This window comes from Henckelia pumila, chromosome 2 (genome assembly GCF_033568475.1).
Source record: "Henckelia pumila isolate YLH828 chromosome 2, ASM3356847v2, whole genome shotgun sequence".
Lineage (NCBI taxonomy): Eukaryota > Viridiplantae > Streptophyta > Magnoliopsida > Lamiales > Gesneriaceae > Henckelia > Henckelia pumila.
In genome coordinates this window covers 22903124-22919071 of record NC_133121.1, presented here as the reverse complement: position 1 = coordinate 22919071, position 15948 = coordinate 22903124, and the positions used below count along the sequence as shown (strand labels likewise).

The 15948-nt window shown below is 36.6% G+C and overlaps 1 protein-coding gene across 1 annotated transcript; it reads left to right on the top strand.

Moving 5' to 3' along the window:
* Positions 1-10935: 10935 nt before the first annotated feature.
* Positions 10936-15636, top strand: LOC140877365 (uncharacterized). Its single transcript, XM_073280901.1, has 3 exons — positions 10936-11059; positions 15061-15166; positions 15249-15636. The coding sequence occupies exons 1-3, from the start codon at positions 10936-10938 to the stop codon at positions 15634-15636; spliced, it is 618 nt and encodes a 205-aa protein (XP_073137002.1).
* The last annotated feature ends 312 nt before the right edge of the window (positions 15637-15948 follow it).

Genomic DNA, 15948 nt, shown 5'->3' with positions numbered 1-15948 from the left:
CTTTTGGGGCCACTATCTTTTTGGCGAGAAATTTGAAATCTTTAATGATCACAAGAGTCTCAAGTATTTGTTTACTCAGGCATAGTTGAATATGAGACAAAGACGTTGGATGGATTTGCTTAAGGATTATGATTGTGAAATCAAATATCATCCAGGTGTTGCTAACTTGACCGCGGATGCTTTGAGTCGTAAGACGCGAGTGTCTGCACTTCAGACTTGTCTTATCTCTAGTGTGATTTAGGATTTTTGTTCTTCAGGATATACATTTAAGCACAATAAGGGTATGGAGAGCATTCAGAAGTTTGCAATTTTATCTTAGCCAGCCTAGTATTCTCTGATTCGAGATGCTCAGATGTCTGATCCGAAGATTCAGTAGTTGGCTCGACTGGCCAACAGTAATAGTAAGTCAATATTTCACTGCCAGTCAGATGAGTTTCTGTGTTTGTCTAGCCGTATTGTGGTACCAGAGGATGATACACTGAGGGAGTAACTTTTATATCAAGCGCATCGTACCAAGTTGAGTATTCATCCGGGGAGCAACAAGATGTACAAGGATTTGCGGATTCGATTTTTGTGGAAATGAATAAAGCATAGTATGTATCAGTATGTGTCCAAGTGCTTGGTGTGTCAGCAGGTTAAGGATGAACATCGACGACCTGGAGGATTATTTCATAGTATACCAATTCCGGAGTGGAAATGGGAGTTCATCACAATGGATTTCTCACCAAGTTAGCACATTTCTTTCCTTATAACCGAGATTACACTATTGACCGGATGGCTCGTTTGTACATTCAGGAGATTGTTCGATTCGATGGTGTACCAGTGATTATTGTCAGCGATAGAGACCCTAGATTTACTTCTAGATTTAGGGGAAGTTTTCAGCATGCTTTGGGCACTACTCTCAGTTTGAGTACCGCGTACCACCCGAAGATAGATGGGCAGACGGAACACACTTTCCGTTGTACTATGGATTTTGGTCCAGCTTGGCAAGATAATTTGCCATTGATTGAATCCGCATAAAATAAAATCTACCTCCGCAGTATTGGGATGGAACATTTTGAGGCGTTATACGGGCGGCGTTGTCGTACTCCACTATTTTGGGAGGAAGTTTGGGAACGAAAGATAGAAGGACCAGAGTTGGTACAGTGGTCTGTGGATATAGTTGATCAGATCAAGAAGAGCATCAGGATTGCATAGGATCGTCAGGCCAGTTATGCAAATACCAAGCTTAGAACTTTGCAGTTTGAGGTGGGCGAGAAGGTATTTTTTAGAGTTTCACCGTTTTGCATGATTTTGAGATTTGGTCTCAAAGGAAAGCTATCTCCGAGATTAATTGTTCCCTTTGAGATCTTGGAAAGTATTGGAGATTTAGCTTACAGGGTAGCACTACTGCCATATTTGTCCAGTATTCATAACGTGTTCCATGTATCACTGTTGTGACAATATGTGGCGGATGAGTCTCACGTCTTATAGCCATCAGAGGTGCAGTTGGATACTGATCCTTCATATGTTGAGAGACCGTTGTGTGTCCTGGATCATAAGAACAATGTGTTTGGGAACAAGGTCATTCCTCTTGTTCTAGTTCAGTGGCAGCGCATAGGTACTGAGGTGGCCAATACATTCAATGTCCAGCTCCTCAAATATGACACGTGATATTTTAGACTCTAAATCGATCACATTGTATAGAGAATAAATTTTTTGTGTGTGCAATAAAAGACATATTCCTCTTTGCCATCCCACAAGCTATTTTATATAAGGATATTTAATTTGATTTGATTTGACAAATTTTATTTTTTCATTATAATTTTTAATTGACACCCGTGCCCCTCAAACTTTTTTTGAATGAAAAAAATTAAGGGTGGCAGAGTCGAACTGGAAACCTTACTTCTATATTCAGGTAGTTTTACCAGCTACTCTAAGAGTATATATATATATATATATATATATATATATATATATATATATATATATCTTGGAGTTTAGCTGTATTTATTATTTTCTTTGTTTTATTTGTTATTGTTATTTCAGATGCTCTATATTTCATCACGAGGAAGAAAATATTTTCGTCAAAACAAAAAAAAACGTGATAGTTATGATATTGAATTTGGTCTGCCGCCACCATCGCCTCTGTCGTCACCCCACACTTTGCTCATGATGTTGATGTTATCATCGCCGCTGCCTTCGCCTCCACGTCTATGTCCAAGGCTGTCTCCACTGATGTATTCGATGTTGCCGCTAGAGAAATTACTCATACCGCACCCGTCGTTGTATCTTTCATCGCTGTCGATGTCTCCGCCGCTATCGTCTTCAGCATCATCGTCGCTTTCTCCCTCTCCGTCGTTCTTGCCATTGCCAACGTATCATCCACCGCTGCCGCTGCCGCCATCATTATGCTCATACTCATCGGAAATACCTAGAAAATATAGATTTTGTTTGGATAAAAGTTTTAAAATTTATATGCCCGATCTAAATTAAAAATATGTTGGCTACTTATTTATTTTGCTATGTTAATGACTATATTTTTTAGAATATTTTGGATACTTCTTTATTTTTATAAGTTAATTATTTACTATCTTTTGTTGAAACCTGGAAATGTAGTTTGATATATCCGCCTAAATTTAAGAGAAGAAGCAATGTTTGTGTTGCGGCGTATGATCAACCTCCTAAGTTTTGCGACATCGATTTGCAGAGATATTTGATCACAACGCCACTAAAATCTTATGGGCTCGTGACATTCATAAGATGGCCTTGCTAACATAAAGATTTTTCTTCTATTTTGTTAGGTTTAAAATCATTTTTAGACTTCATACGAATTAGGATGGACATGGTAGCACTTTTGTGGTCAACTTTATTGCAATTTTATCGTTTAAATTAAATAAATTTTCTGTTTTTTTAGTCAAGTAAAAATCTCGGATCTCTAAGTCAAATTTAATGGCATGTAATTCTCTACAAACTGGTATCCACCTTGTCGAAAATTCACCAAAATGTTAGCCAACACTTACGAGCAACTCAAGAAGAGTAACATTGATCCAGTTTTCGAAGTGGTCTTTGTTTCATCTGATGAAGACCTTGACTCCTTCGATGAATACTGATCTTCCATGCCATGGCTTTCCATTCCATTTTCGGCTATGACAACGAAAAGGGCCTTGAATCTGAGGTTTGATCTTGTTTACTTAAGACCTGATTTCGAGGACGAAATCACTTAAATGGGGGAGAATGTAGTAACCCAGTTCCATTTTCACAAGATTAATTTGAATAAACATTAGAATAAATAAAACGTGATTAATGGATTTTAAGTTGACCAATCGGACCAAGAAATCGGATCCAAAATGTCCAAAAGTTGTAAATGGGCTTATTTGGGCTCCCAGAGTTCGGATGGTCCGAACTCAAGCCCTGTGTGGACTGGATGGAGCGAAGTAGTTTGGAAGCTACGGACGAGTTCGGAACGTCTGAACTAGAGATCGGAGGGTCCGATTGTAGTTAGGCCATGCAATTGTTGAGGTGTCAACACTGTTTGGACACGCACGAGTTCAAAGCGTCCGAAGTTGAGATCAGAGCATCCGAAATGTGCATTGATGCAACGTGGCCTGCGTGTGAAAGCGAAACGTCTGAAGTGGGGATCGGATCGTCCAATATCCTCCTATAAAGAGGGCATCCAAGGCTCATTTATAACGTACCAATTCACTATTTCATATCTTATTTCTTGAGTAGTTTAGGGGCTTTCCAGTCATCTTTGGCAAGGGGGCGGGCCTTGGCGAGGCGTCCAAAAGTCGTGGCGGAGTTGTTCCCAAGTTTCGAGGCATTCGACAACAACGGGCTAACAATGGACGAAAGTATAACCTTAGATCCTTTAAATAATTTGGGAGTATCTAATAGCTTAGTTAAGTCTTTTAGATGTTGTTTAGTGATATAGTAATCTTGTGATTATAGGCTTGGACAATAGAGCTGGTGTAGCTTGCTTATTAGTATTAAGGTACGAAAGTACTGATCGAGATATCCTGACTGGGTATGCATGTATTATGTGTTGCATTATTTATATGACATGACTTTATCTACATATATTATGTCACGCTATTATGCTTTATGCATGATTATCTTGAACTTGTATCCTTGTGATATCCTGTAGTAGAGCTTTCACCCTATCTTGTTAGTTGATGGTTGGACACGTAGATTCGTGATCTGGTCACCTATATCCAATGTCGGGTATGTGAGCCACCACCTCTGCGACAGTTCAGAGTGATACATACCTAAGGCTTGAGTCTGTTTTTTATCAGAGATTCTTGACTTTGATTCTTGATAACCCGTTCACTTGCATTCATGAACATATAATATTTGTATACTCATACTCTCGTGCTGAGCGTAGTTCGCTCACGTCTTTTATTTATGTGATTATTGGACACCCTTTTCAACGGAGCAGGCCTCAGGTTGGATAGCGCATTAGATGCTGGGAGATCCTAGGTTTCGAGGTCTTTAGCGTGGGGAGTTTATGATCTTTACAGTGTTTGTTTATTATTCTGAGTATGTTGGTACTGAAAATATTGTTATTCTATATGGTTGTAATAAATTATGTTTGCAGATTTCTTCTCTTGGGATTGTATAACTTTATCAGTTTCTGCAGTTTAACTCTGATTATGTTTTTATTAAGATTATCGTATGCTTAGTTCTGATTAGTAGGTGATCACGGTACAGGTCACTACACCTATCATATCAAAACGGCTATTTAAGGCATGTTCTACTGAACCTTGCTTACTGATTCTGCATTTACGTAAGTCTACTGGTTCTGAATGGCTTAAAGGGCAACTCAATAAAAATTATGTTACGCTTAAGTTCTCCTTATTGGTATATCTACTATTTTTATTCTAGTCTACTGTTTTTAGACTAAGCATATTTCTGTATTGTTCTATGGTTGGCTGTACTGTTGTTTAACTGCTACTGGTTCTCTTATCACCAAATTTAAAAACCTTGACAATTTTTCCCTTTTTAGTGATGCCAAAACCTAGTAAAATTTGTAAAAGAGAAATAAAAGCGTTAAATAAAAAAGCAACATATAAAATCAGCAACATATAAAACAAGCAACATAATCATAGATAAGATTTTTAATCCTGATAAGGAAATTTTCTCGGATTAGCCATTGGAATGTTCACGGGTTTTGGTGATAGATTCTCTTTCCGATTGTTTCTGATAGCAGCAGATGATGATTCTGGTCTCTTTTCCCCCTTTTAGGCATCAGCGTCCACAATAAATTGAAAAAGTTCAGCAACTTGAGCAGAGATATTGTCAACTTTGGCATCTAAACTCCGAATAGATTCTGCTTGAGTATTGTTTGAAGTTACACTGCCAGCTACTTGAGATGTAAGATCTTGTACAAAATCAGTGTTCTTGTTGACAGCAGTACAAATATCGATCTGACTAACACTGAGACTTCTATAAGATGCAGAAGCATCTTTTTTGAAGAAAGAGAAGCCCATTTGGACTTTTGTGATATCTTCATAAATTTTCAGAATGTAGTCCAACGCTCTCTTGTTGAATAAGGTAGCAGCATCTCTATCTTTAAGTTGATCAAAATGAACTTCTTTGATGAGTGCCTCCAGGCTGTAACAGACGCCTTTGAGATTGGAAAGTTCTTGAGATACAGACTCTTCTGGCTCAGATAGAGGACTGTCAGATTTCAGCATGCGGAGCTCTATTTCTTCAAGTGTGGATGGTCTCTTATCGTTCTGAGGCGGAGGAGGACCAGAAGTGGACGGAATATTAGAAAGCAAAACCAATGCAGTGGCTTGATCAGTAGTTTCAAATGCTGGTGCAACTGGATGAGACTCAGTCATGGGAGTGGAATCTCGAACTTCAGCGGCAAAAGTGTCCACAACAGCAGTAAGAGAGGATAGTTCCATTATAGCGGCTGCTACTTCCCTTGATTCTTGCAGATAAGCAGCAGAGAATATTTCAAGATTAAAAAGGGTTGCTTCCTCTGTTGGAGAAGTTCCCATTGGAACTTTTGGTGGATCATGTGATGGAGATGGGATCGATGAGATTGGGTATGCAAGAGTCGTTGAACCTGGTATAGTAGACGTTTCTACTAGTACAGTAGAAAGTCCTTGATCATCGAGAATCAAGTTCACGACATCTTCAACAGTTGAGAATTCTTGAACAGACATTAGTGAAGAAGTCTGGTGAGTAGAAGTAATAATAGTACGTGCTTCCTCTAGGATACTAGCCGTGATGAAAGCAGGAGGGGATGATGGCTTGTCTTGAACTGATATAGGCAGAGTAGGAGCCGAAGATGTAGCAGCAGCGGGAGAATTATCATATCCAGCTTCTAATTAAAGTATCTCAAGATCCATTGTTTGAAGAGTGTTTTTTAAGTCTTGAACAACTGACTCATCTATAAATACAGTAGGGCTTCTGGGATCGAGATTGCTTATGAGCACAGTAATAATATTTGATATCTTTGTCACTCGCAGCTTCAGGACAATAAAGTGTCTTTTGGTCAGTGCTTCTGTAATAGAAGCGATCCTGGTGGCTTCAAAAACTTGTTTTTCAAGACGCACATCTTGAACAAATTTGGACTTGTGTCCTATAAATGCATATAATTGATGAACAGTACGAATTTGTGTCCATTTATCGAAGTAATCACACTCCTAGGTTGCAAAAGAATCAACCTGTTCCATTTGAATATTTATAGTTGTCTGAATAGGGGATAGAACATTCTCATCATCTTCATCATTAAGGACAGTAGTCAAAATAGACTTCCCTTTACCTCGTGGATCATGAACTGATTGGGTCTGTTGGTGTGAACCAAAATTTGGTTCCAAAATTAAAATGCATGGTAAGGATATGGAGAGTGCAGTTGGTGGAGCTGAGACCTTAGGAGATATTGGTCCAGTAACGTTAACGGTGACTGAGGAAGAAGATGGAACTTGGCACTCAAAGACTTGATTCAGAGGAATGTAATCAGTCTGATCCAAATCAGTTAAGGAAACTGTCTTTTGAACTGGTTTGATCTTCAATATTGTTCTGGATTTCTTCTAAGCAGATTTTGGTATATTTTTTGTTGTTGCAGTAGACTCCTCGGGTCGAGTCGGTTCTGAATCATCAATTATTATCACTTTGCGCTTGAGTCTGTGCTGTTTGGGAGTAGGAGATGGTTGAACACCTGTTTCTTTCTTAATAGTACCAGATAATGATTTGGGCCTTAAATCCAAAACATTATCTTCATCTAACATTGTAACCTTTGAACCATCTTGATCAACAGTGAAATCAAAACCAGCTGTATACAATTAAATTTGTCTAGCTTAAATTTATGAAAAATACCAAAATAAGTATATATATTAAATATCAATAAAAAATAATTGACTATTTATTTATTGGAAATTAAATTCCTACAAAAAAAAATAAATAGTTAATTAATTGATATTTTAATATATTTTGTGATAAAATCAAGATTTTAAATAAAGATTGCATCTTGCAATAAATGGAATGAAATACTAATATTTTTAGTATTTCAAATCAAATATTGAATAAAATGGAAGAAAATACTAATATTTTTAGTATTTAAAATTAAAAATTGTGATTAATGGAAAATAATCACCAAATGAATCATGAGGAGCCAATCAAATTACGACATCTCATCAAATGAAAATGGAAGGAATCTGCATCCTTCAGCTCTAAATAGGGGCAGAGGACCAACAAAGAAGACACAACACAGAGAAGACTGAAGAAAAAGAGTAGAATAATTCAAGATTTCTCTCTCAAGTCATCTTCAAAAAGTTCAAATAAATCAACGAAGATCAAGGAGAAATTCAAGGCGTTCTTCATCAAATTCATCAAATTCAAGAAGATCAAGTTGTGATTCACGGAATTTATTGTGTTATTCTTCAACATATTTAAATACATTCAAATTCAAGAAGATTTTGTTCTTCACCAAATTCAAGATCAACAAAATTCAAGGCGCGATTCAAGGCATTCATCGCGTTCTTCTCAAATTTTGAAGGTTAATTCGATAACAAGGTGTGAACCCATCGAATTAACGTTATCAATATATCAAATCATCTTCTAAGAAGATCAAACAACCAACAAATTCACATTTCACACGAAATTGTCATTGAAGAAAAAAATCAAGGGATTATCTAGAGACTGTATTCACTAAACTTTATTTGATTCACTTTGTATCAATTTTCTATTTCTTAATTTTAAGAAATAAAGAATTTGAGCTACAAATTTTGGCACGCCAGTGGGACCATCTCTACCCTTCATCTTTTCTCTTCGCCAAAAGTTCTAAGTCATCATGTCCAGCAATATCAAGATCTCCAACATAAAGATTTATACTACGAAGTCAACTGAAAGTCTTGGAGTCATCACAAGAAGTATGTCAAAGAAATTACAAGAATCTTCTGAGCGAGCTCGTTTCCTAGAAACCCATCAAAGATCGCACATAGCACCAATGATGGTGACAAATACCATAACTTTAGAAGATCAAATAGAAAGTCTGACAAAGGCAATTGAGGGACTCTCAAGACATGTCCAAGAACAAGACTCCCAAATTATGAAGTTGATGGACAAGATAGACCATACTGATGCAAGTCACATAAAAAAACAAGGTGAAACTAATGGTGAAACTGAGTTATCGTTGAAGAAAAAGGGAAAGGAACATGCTAAAGATTTACATTTTTCACCTGATCAGTCAATTCCTGTAGACCAGTTAAAAGACTTCATCATGGGTACTATCAAAGAAAAACTTGACGGAAGCTCCAAGTCATCTCTCACATATGCCAAGCCTTACTAGCAAAAGATCGATGACTTGAAGATGCCCACTGGTTACCAGCCTCCAAAGTTTCAATAGTTCGATGGCAAGGGAAACCCAAAACAACATGTGACTCATTTCGTCGAGACATGTAACAATGCTGGAACATACGGAGATTATCTGGTCAAAAAATTTGTTCGCTCACTAAAAGGAAATGTGTTTGACTGGTATACTGATCTGGAGCCATGCTCGATTAATAGTTGGAATCAGCTAGAACAAGAATTTCTCAATCGCTTCTACGGTACTCGACGAATAGTTAGCATGAGCGAGCTGACAAACTCACGACAGTGGAAAGAAGAGCATGTCATTGATTATATCAATTGTTGGAGAAATTTGAGTCTTAACTGCAAAGATCGATTGTCAGAATCTTCCGCCATTGAGATGTGCATCCAAGGTATGCATTGGGGACTTCGATACATCCTTTAAGGAATCCAGCCAAATACATTCAAGGATCTAGCTACTCGAGCTCATGAAATGGAATTGAGCATGGCTGCAAGTGGAGCATAGGGACCTCCAGCTCATGAATCTCATAAAGCAAAAGAAAAGGAAGGCTTCAAGAAAGGAAGCAAGCCTTTCACAAAGACCCCGACCAAAGAATCGATGACAGTTAATGTCACACCTGTCAAAGTAAAGGGAAATATAAGTGATAAAAGCAATGGCAAGAAAGAAATATATCAGGAAAGAGAGCGAAAAAAGTTGAGTTTAAAGGAGATGCAATCAAAATAGTACCCTTTTCTCGACTCTGATGTATCGGGAATATTTGATGATTTGGTCAAAGCAAAATTGATTGAATTACCAGAACTGAAACGACCTGAAGAAGCTACACGAGTGGATGACCCAAAATGTTGCAAATATCACCGGTTGATCGGGCATCCTATTCATGACTGCTTCATATTCAAGGATAAAATCATGCAGTTGGCTCGCCAAGGAAAAATATCACTTGAAGAGGATAATGTGAATTCCAATCAAATCGAAATACATAACCATGATGGTGCATCATGTTACGTAACACGTTGCAAGGAAGCCTCTTCAACCAGATCGGTCAGTCTGAAAATAAGAAAGATTGTGCGACGACCTTAGCATTCACTGACAAAGATCTACCGTTTGGTTCTGACTTTCAAATTGGCCTTTATTCGTCACTGGCTATAGTCACGAGCGAAAGGTGAATAGGATATTAATTTATGGAGGCTCTGCAGTTAATATTATGCCTTTGCGCATGATGAATGATTTGAATATTGCCACAGAGTAACTTGCAAATAGTCGCCTGATGATCCAATTATTCAATCAAGGAGGACAAAGGGCTCTTGGGGCCATAAGATTAGAACTAATAATGGGTGAAATGACCTCAACTGTATTATTTCATGTCATAGACTCTAGGACATCATACAACATGTTGCTTGGACGCCCATTAACCATCTATATCACTTCTCAAGAGCGTTTCGTCGGAGCTTTATTAGCTCAAGATAATGATGATGGGAAGGAAACTGCACTATACTATTTGAGTAGAATGATGACGCCAAATGAATTGAACTAATCACCAATAGAGAAGTTATGTCTATCCCTCATATTTGTCATTCAGAAGCTAAAACACTACTTCCAAGCCCACACTGTTTGGCTTGTCTCAAAAGCAAACCCGCTAAAATATGTGATGTCAAGACCGGTTCTTTTTGATAGGCTTGCAAGATGGTATCTCCAACTGCAGCAATTTGAAATTATATATGTTCCTCAGAAGGTTGTCAAATGGCAAGCATTAGCTGAATTTTTAGCTGACCACCCAATCCCTGCAGATTGGGAGCTATCTAATAAACTTCCGGATGAAGATGTTCTTGTAATTGAAGTTAAACCTCCATGGAAAATGTATTTCGATGGAGCTTTGAATAAGGAAGGAGCCGGTGCTGGAGTTATATTTGTGATATCTGACGGGGAAGTGTTGCCATACTCATTCACCTTGACTCAAAATTGCTCCAATAATGTTGTTGAATATCAAGCTCTAATCCTTGGACTAGAAATTGCGGTCGATATAATTACATCTTCAAGTATATGGGGATTCGGCTCTGGTGATTAATCAGTTACTCTAATCATATAAAGTCAGAAAGCCTGAATTAATCCCATATCATAATTATGATAGGAAGCTTATGGGGTGGCTCGGTGATGTGGAGATCGAGCATGTGCCGAGAAAAGACAATAAACTAGCTGATGCACTAGCCAAACTTGCTTCTACAATTTCCATGCCAAACAACGAAGCTCGTGTGCCAATATGTAAAAATTGGGTAGTACCGCCACTTTTTGAGGATGAGAGTGATGAAAAAAAAAGATGATAATTACACTGTCGAAGTATTCGAAATTGAGAAAGAAGATTGGCGTCTAGCATTTGTTGATTACTTGAAGTATGAAAAGTTGTCAAATGTCGTGTCAAAGGGTAGACATTCGAAGACGCGCTATGAAACCCGGATTTTTAAGGGGTACAAGATATTAAAATCTTGAAGGTGATTGTACTAAGATAAATTAATATCAAGAATATTGGATTTTTTTGGTTTGCATATCGAGATAATATTGGAGATAGAATGTATATTCAGATTTTTATTTATTTTGTGAGATATTTAGTTTACAAAATTAAGATAAGTAATCAAGATATAGATGAAATAAAATATTGAGAGATATAATTTTCATTCAAACTTTGATTATCAGTATCTTAGTCTATCATTAACTCTTTTGAGTGCCTATAAATACAGACTCAAGTTTCATAATTTTTACGTTCAAAAATCTGCTATTTTTCTCTCCATGTTTTCGAAGCAAGGCTGAAAATTTGCTTAGAAATCTACTCATCTTCTTTCCTTGTTTTCGAGAGTAAAAGCTGCCACCTTGAGTCAATATTTTGTCCACCTTTACCTATATAGTGAAAGTCAGGGATTTTATTTTGAGTCAAAGGAGTTGTTCCCTTACCTTTCTTCATTACACGTGGATTTGTATTGGGAATTGTGAAGTGATAGTGTTTGAAGGTCAATCCAACAATCTGAAAATTTTTGAAAATTAGAATCTTAATTTCGAGAGTTTTGCTTCTTAAGTTTCGGTCCAGGCTTTGCAAGGTTATTGATTTCTGTACACATCTACGGTAAGTGGGCTTTTGTTTTAAAACCTTATGTATGATTTAAAATTTCGATCGTTCATGATATTCTTTCGAATTTTGCAATGTAATTGTTATTCTTGATGAATTTGTTATAAGTATGTTTTGGCACTGTTATGACTCAAATTAAGAGTGGAAAGGGAATTTTCGAACCATGTTTTGATATGGCCCTGATGCGGTGGGTAATAATAATCATTCTATGACCTCACCCCTTAGAGGGATTACATATAGGGGACTAATCAGTTAGCCACGATTAATGAGAGGAATTTTAGTGTCTGGCCAAAATATGTAAATCATGTCTATTTTGTTATGATGATGATGCTATGATTTGTTATGCTTTGTTGGGACATGAAAGAAATGTTTTTTTATGGAATATATTACAAGTTTTGAGATAAATATATATGTATATATTTGATATGATCGATCGGCCCCCACTTGCTGAGTGTTTCCCAAAACACTCACCCTCTTACCTTTTCCTTCCCAGATGATACAGAAGAAGAATTAGAGGATCAAGAACAAGACCAGTTTTGGGGTTGGTGAAAGAAGAATATTTTAAGAGTTTATTTTGTTATTTTATTTTGGGATTGATACAATAATATTTTGTTATTTAAGTTATTAAACGCTTCCGCGAGTTTTGTTAATTTTGTTATTTTGGAATTATCGAGTTGTAAAGACGATGTTTTTGGAATTTATTCATGAAATAGACTGGTTTTAGTTAAATTCTATACTAAAAACCTGGTTGTTTTCGAATTTTATTTGAAAGCAACGGCGATGTCACCCGACCCCGGGAGCGGGGCGTGACAGAAATGGTATCAGAGCGAAACCAGGTTCATGGTCATGATGGAAAATTAGAATTTAGAATATATGATCTTGATGGGAAGAATTTGAAACTACTTGGGATTAGTATTTATATTGCATATGCAATATAATATTTGAGATTGATTTATTGGCCTTTGAGTTTGATAAATTTTGGGAATAAATTCGTGACTTTAAGTTAAATTGATTTTTTATTGGTTTAAGTTAGATTGATTTTGGGATAGAGTACATCATAGATAAAATTATTTAAGTCATGATTTTGAGATATAAGTTTGATATTTGGGCTTGTAGATTAAGTTATGATTTTTAGATTTAAGTTTGACAAGTTATGATTTTTTGAAATTTAGGTTTGAACATCATTGGTGAAATAGTTTAGCCATATGTTGTTATAAAACTAAGTTAAATCAAGTTTCAAGGACGAAACTTCCAATAAGGTGGGAGGGATGTGAAACCCGGATTTTTAAGGGGTACAAGATATTAAAATCTTGAAGGTGATTGTACTAAGATAAATTAATATCAAGAATATTGGATTTTTTGGGTTTGCGTATCGAGATAATATTGGAGATAGAATGTATATTCAGATTTTTATTTATTTTATGAGATATTTAGTTTACAAAATTAAGATAAGTAATCAAGATATAGATGGAATAAAATCTTGAGAGATATAATTTCCATTCAAACTTTGATTATCAGTATCTTAGTCTATCATTAACTCTTTTGAGTGCCTATAAATACAGACTCAAGTTTCATAATTTTTACGTTCAGAAATCTGCTATTTTTCTCTCCATGTTTTCGAAGCAAGGCTGAAAATTTGCTTAGAAATCTACCCATCTTCTTTCCTTGTTTTCGAGAGTAAAAGCTGCCACCTTGAGTCAATATTTTGTCCACCTTTACCTATATAGTTTGAAAGTCAAGGATTTTATTTTGAGTCAAAGGAGTTGGTCCCTTACCTTTCTTCATTACACGTGGATTTGTATTGGGAATCGTGAAGTGATAGTGTTGAAGGTCAATCCAAAAATCTGACAATTTTCGAAAAGTAGAATCTGAATTTCGAGAGTTTTGCTTCTTAAGTTTCGGTCCAAGCTTTGCAAAGTTATTGATTTCTGTACACATCTACAGTAAGTGGGCTTTTGTTTTAAAACCTTATGTATGATTTAAAATTTCGATCGTTCATTATATTCTTTCGAATTTTGATATGTAATTGTTATTCTTGATGAATTTGTTATAAGTATGTTTTGGCACTGTTATGACTCAAATTAAGAGTGGAAAGGGAATTTCCGAACCATGTTTTGATATGGCCCTGATGCGATAGGTAATAATAACCGTTCCATGACCTCACCCCTTAGAGGGATTACATATAGGGGACTGATCAGTTAGCCACGATTAATGAGAGGAATTTTAGTGTCTGGCCAAAATATGTAAATCATGTCTATTTTGTTATGATGATGATGATGCTATGATTTGTTATGCTTTGTTGGGACATGAAAGAAATGTTTTTTTTATGGAATATATTACAAGTTTTGAGATAAATATATATGTATATATTTGATATGATCGATCGACCCCCACTTGCTGAGTGTTTCCTAAAACACTCACCCCCTTACCTTTTCCCTCCCAGATGATATAGAAGAAGAATTAGAGGATCAAGAACAAGACCAGTTTTGGGGTTGGTGAAAGAAGAATTTTTTAAGAGTTTATTTTGTTATTTTATTTTGGGATTGAAACAATAATATTTTGTTATTTAAGTTATTAAACGCTTCCGCGAGTTTTGTTAGTTTTGTTATTTTGGAATTATCGAGTTGTAAAGACGATGTTTTTGGAATTTATTCATGAAATAGACTGGTTTTAGTTAAATTTTGTACTAAGATCCTGGTTTTTTTCGAATTTTATTTGAAAGCAACGGCGATGTCACCCGACCCCAGGAGCGGGGCGTGACACGCGCAGCACGTTTCATCTACTACAAGGATACCTTATATAGGCGCTCATTTGATGGAGTTTTCTTACGGTTTTTAGGGGATGAAGAAACCACTCGAGCGATGGAAAAAGCTCATTCTAGAATTTTCGGAGCCTATCAATTAGGCCCAAAGCTACATTTTCGGATTAAAAGAATGGGTTATTATTGGCCAACAATGATAAAAAAATTGTATGGATTATGCACAAAGGTGTCAAGCTTGTCACTACCATGCAAATTTCATTCACCAACCGCCCGATGTGTTGCATCCTACAGTAGCCTCTTAGCCATTTGATGCTTGGGGTTTAGACATAGTTGGACCACTAACTAAATCTTCAAGTGGACATTTGTATATCTTGGCTGCAACAGACTACTTTTCTAAATGGGCTGAAGCGGTAGCTCTCAAAGAAGTGAAGAAGGAAAATTTTGCTGATTTTATTCGCACCCACATTATATATCGATATGGGATTTCTCGGTACGTGATCACAGATAATGGAAAACCTTTTTGCAACGCTTTGATTGATAAAACTCTGTGAAAATTTTGGCTTTAAGCAAAGAAAGTCTTCTATGTACTATGCTGCTGCTAATGGTTTGGCCGAAACTTTCAACAAAACCTTGTGTAATATCTTGAAAAAGATAATTGCAAAATCAAAGAAAGATTGGCATGAAAGGATTGGAGAGGCTCTATGGGCATATAGAACCACTTACAGAATGCCTACTCAAGCAACTCCTTATGCAATAGTGTATGGTGTGGAAGCCGTCGTGCCACTCGAGCAACAAATTCCATCACTAAGGATAGATATACAAGAAGGCTTGACAGAAGAAGAAAATGCACGTTTGCGCCTCGAGAAGTTAAAAGCTCTCGATGAGAAAAAATTGGTAGGGCTACAAAGACTTGAGTGTTACCAAGCTCGTCTCTCTAGAGCTTTCAACAAAAAAGTATGATCGCACTCATTTCAAGTCGATGATTTAGTACTCGCAGTGAGAAGGTCCATCATCACAACCCATCGAACCGGAAACAATTTTACATCAAAATGGGATGGCCCGTATGTTGTCAAAGAGGTTTATACTAATGGTGCATACAAACTGGTGGATGAAGATGGTTTAATAATTGGTCCCATAAACGGGAAATTCTTGAAGCGTTACTATGCATAAAAAAAAACAAAATAAAGAAAAACTCCTGACCCACAAGAGTATAAACTGTGAACGGTATCCACCAAGGGTATTACATGTGGTTAAACTATTATATACTTCACC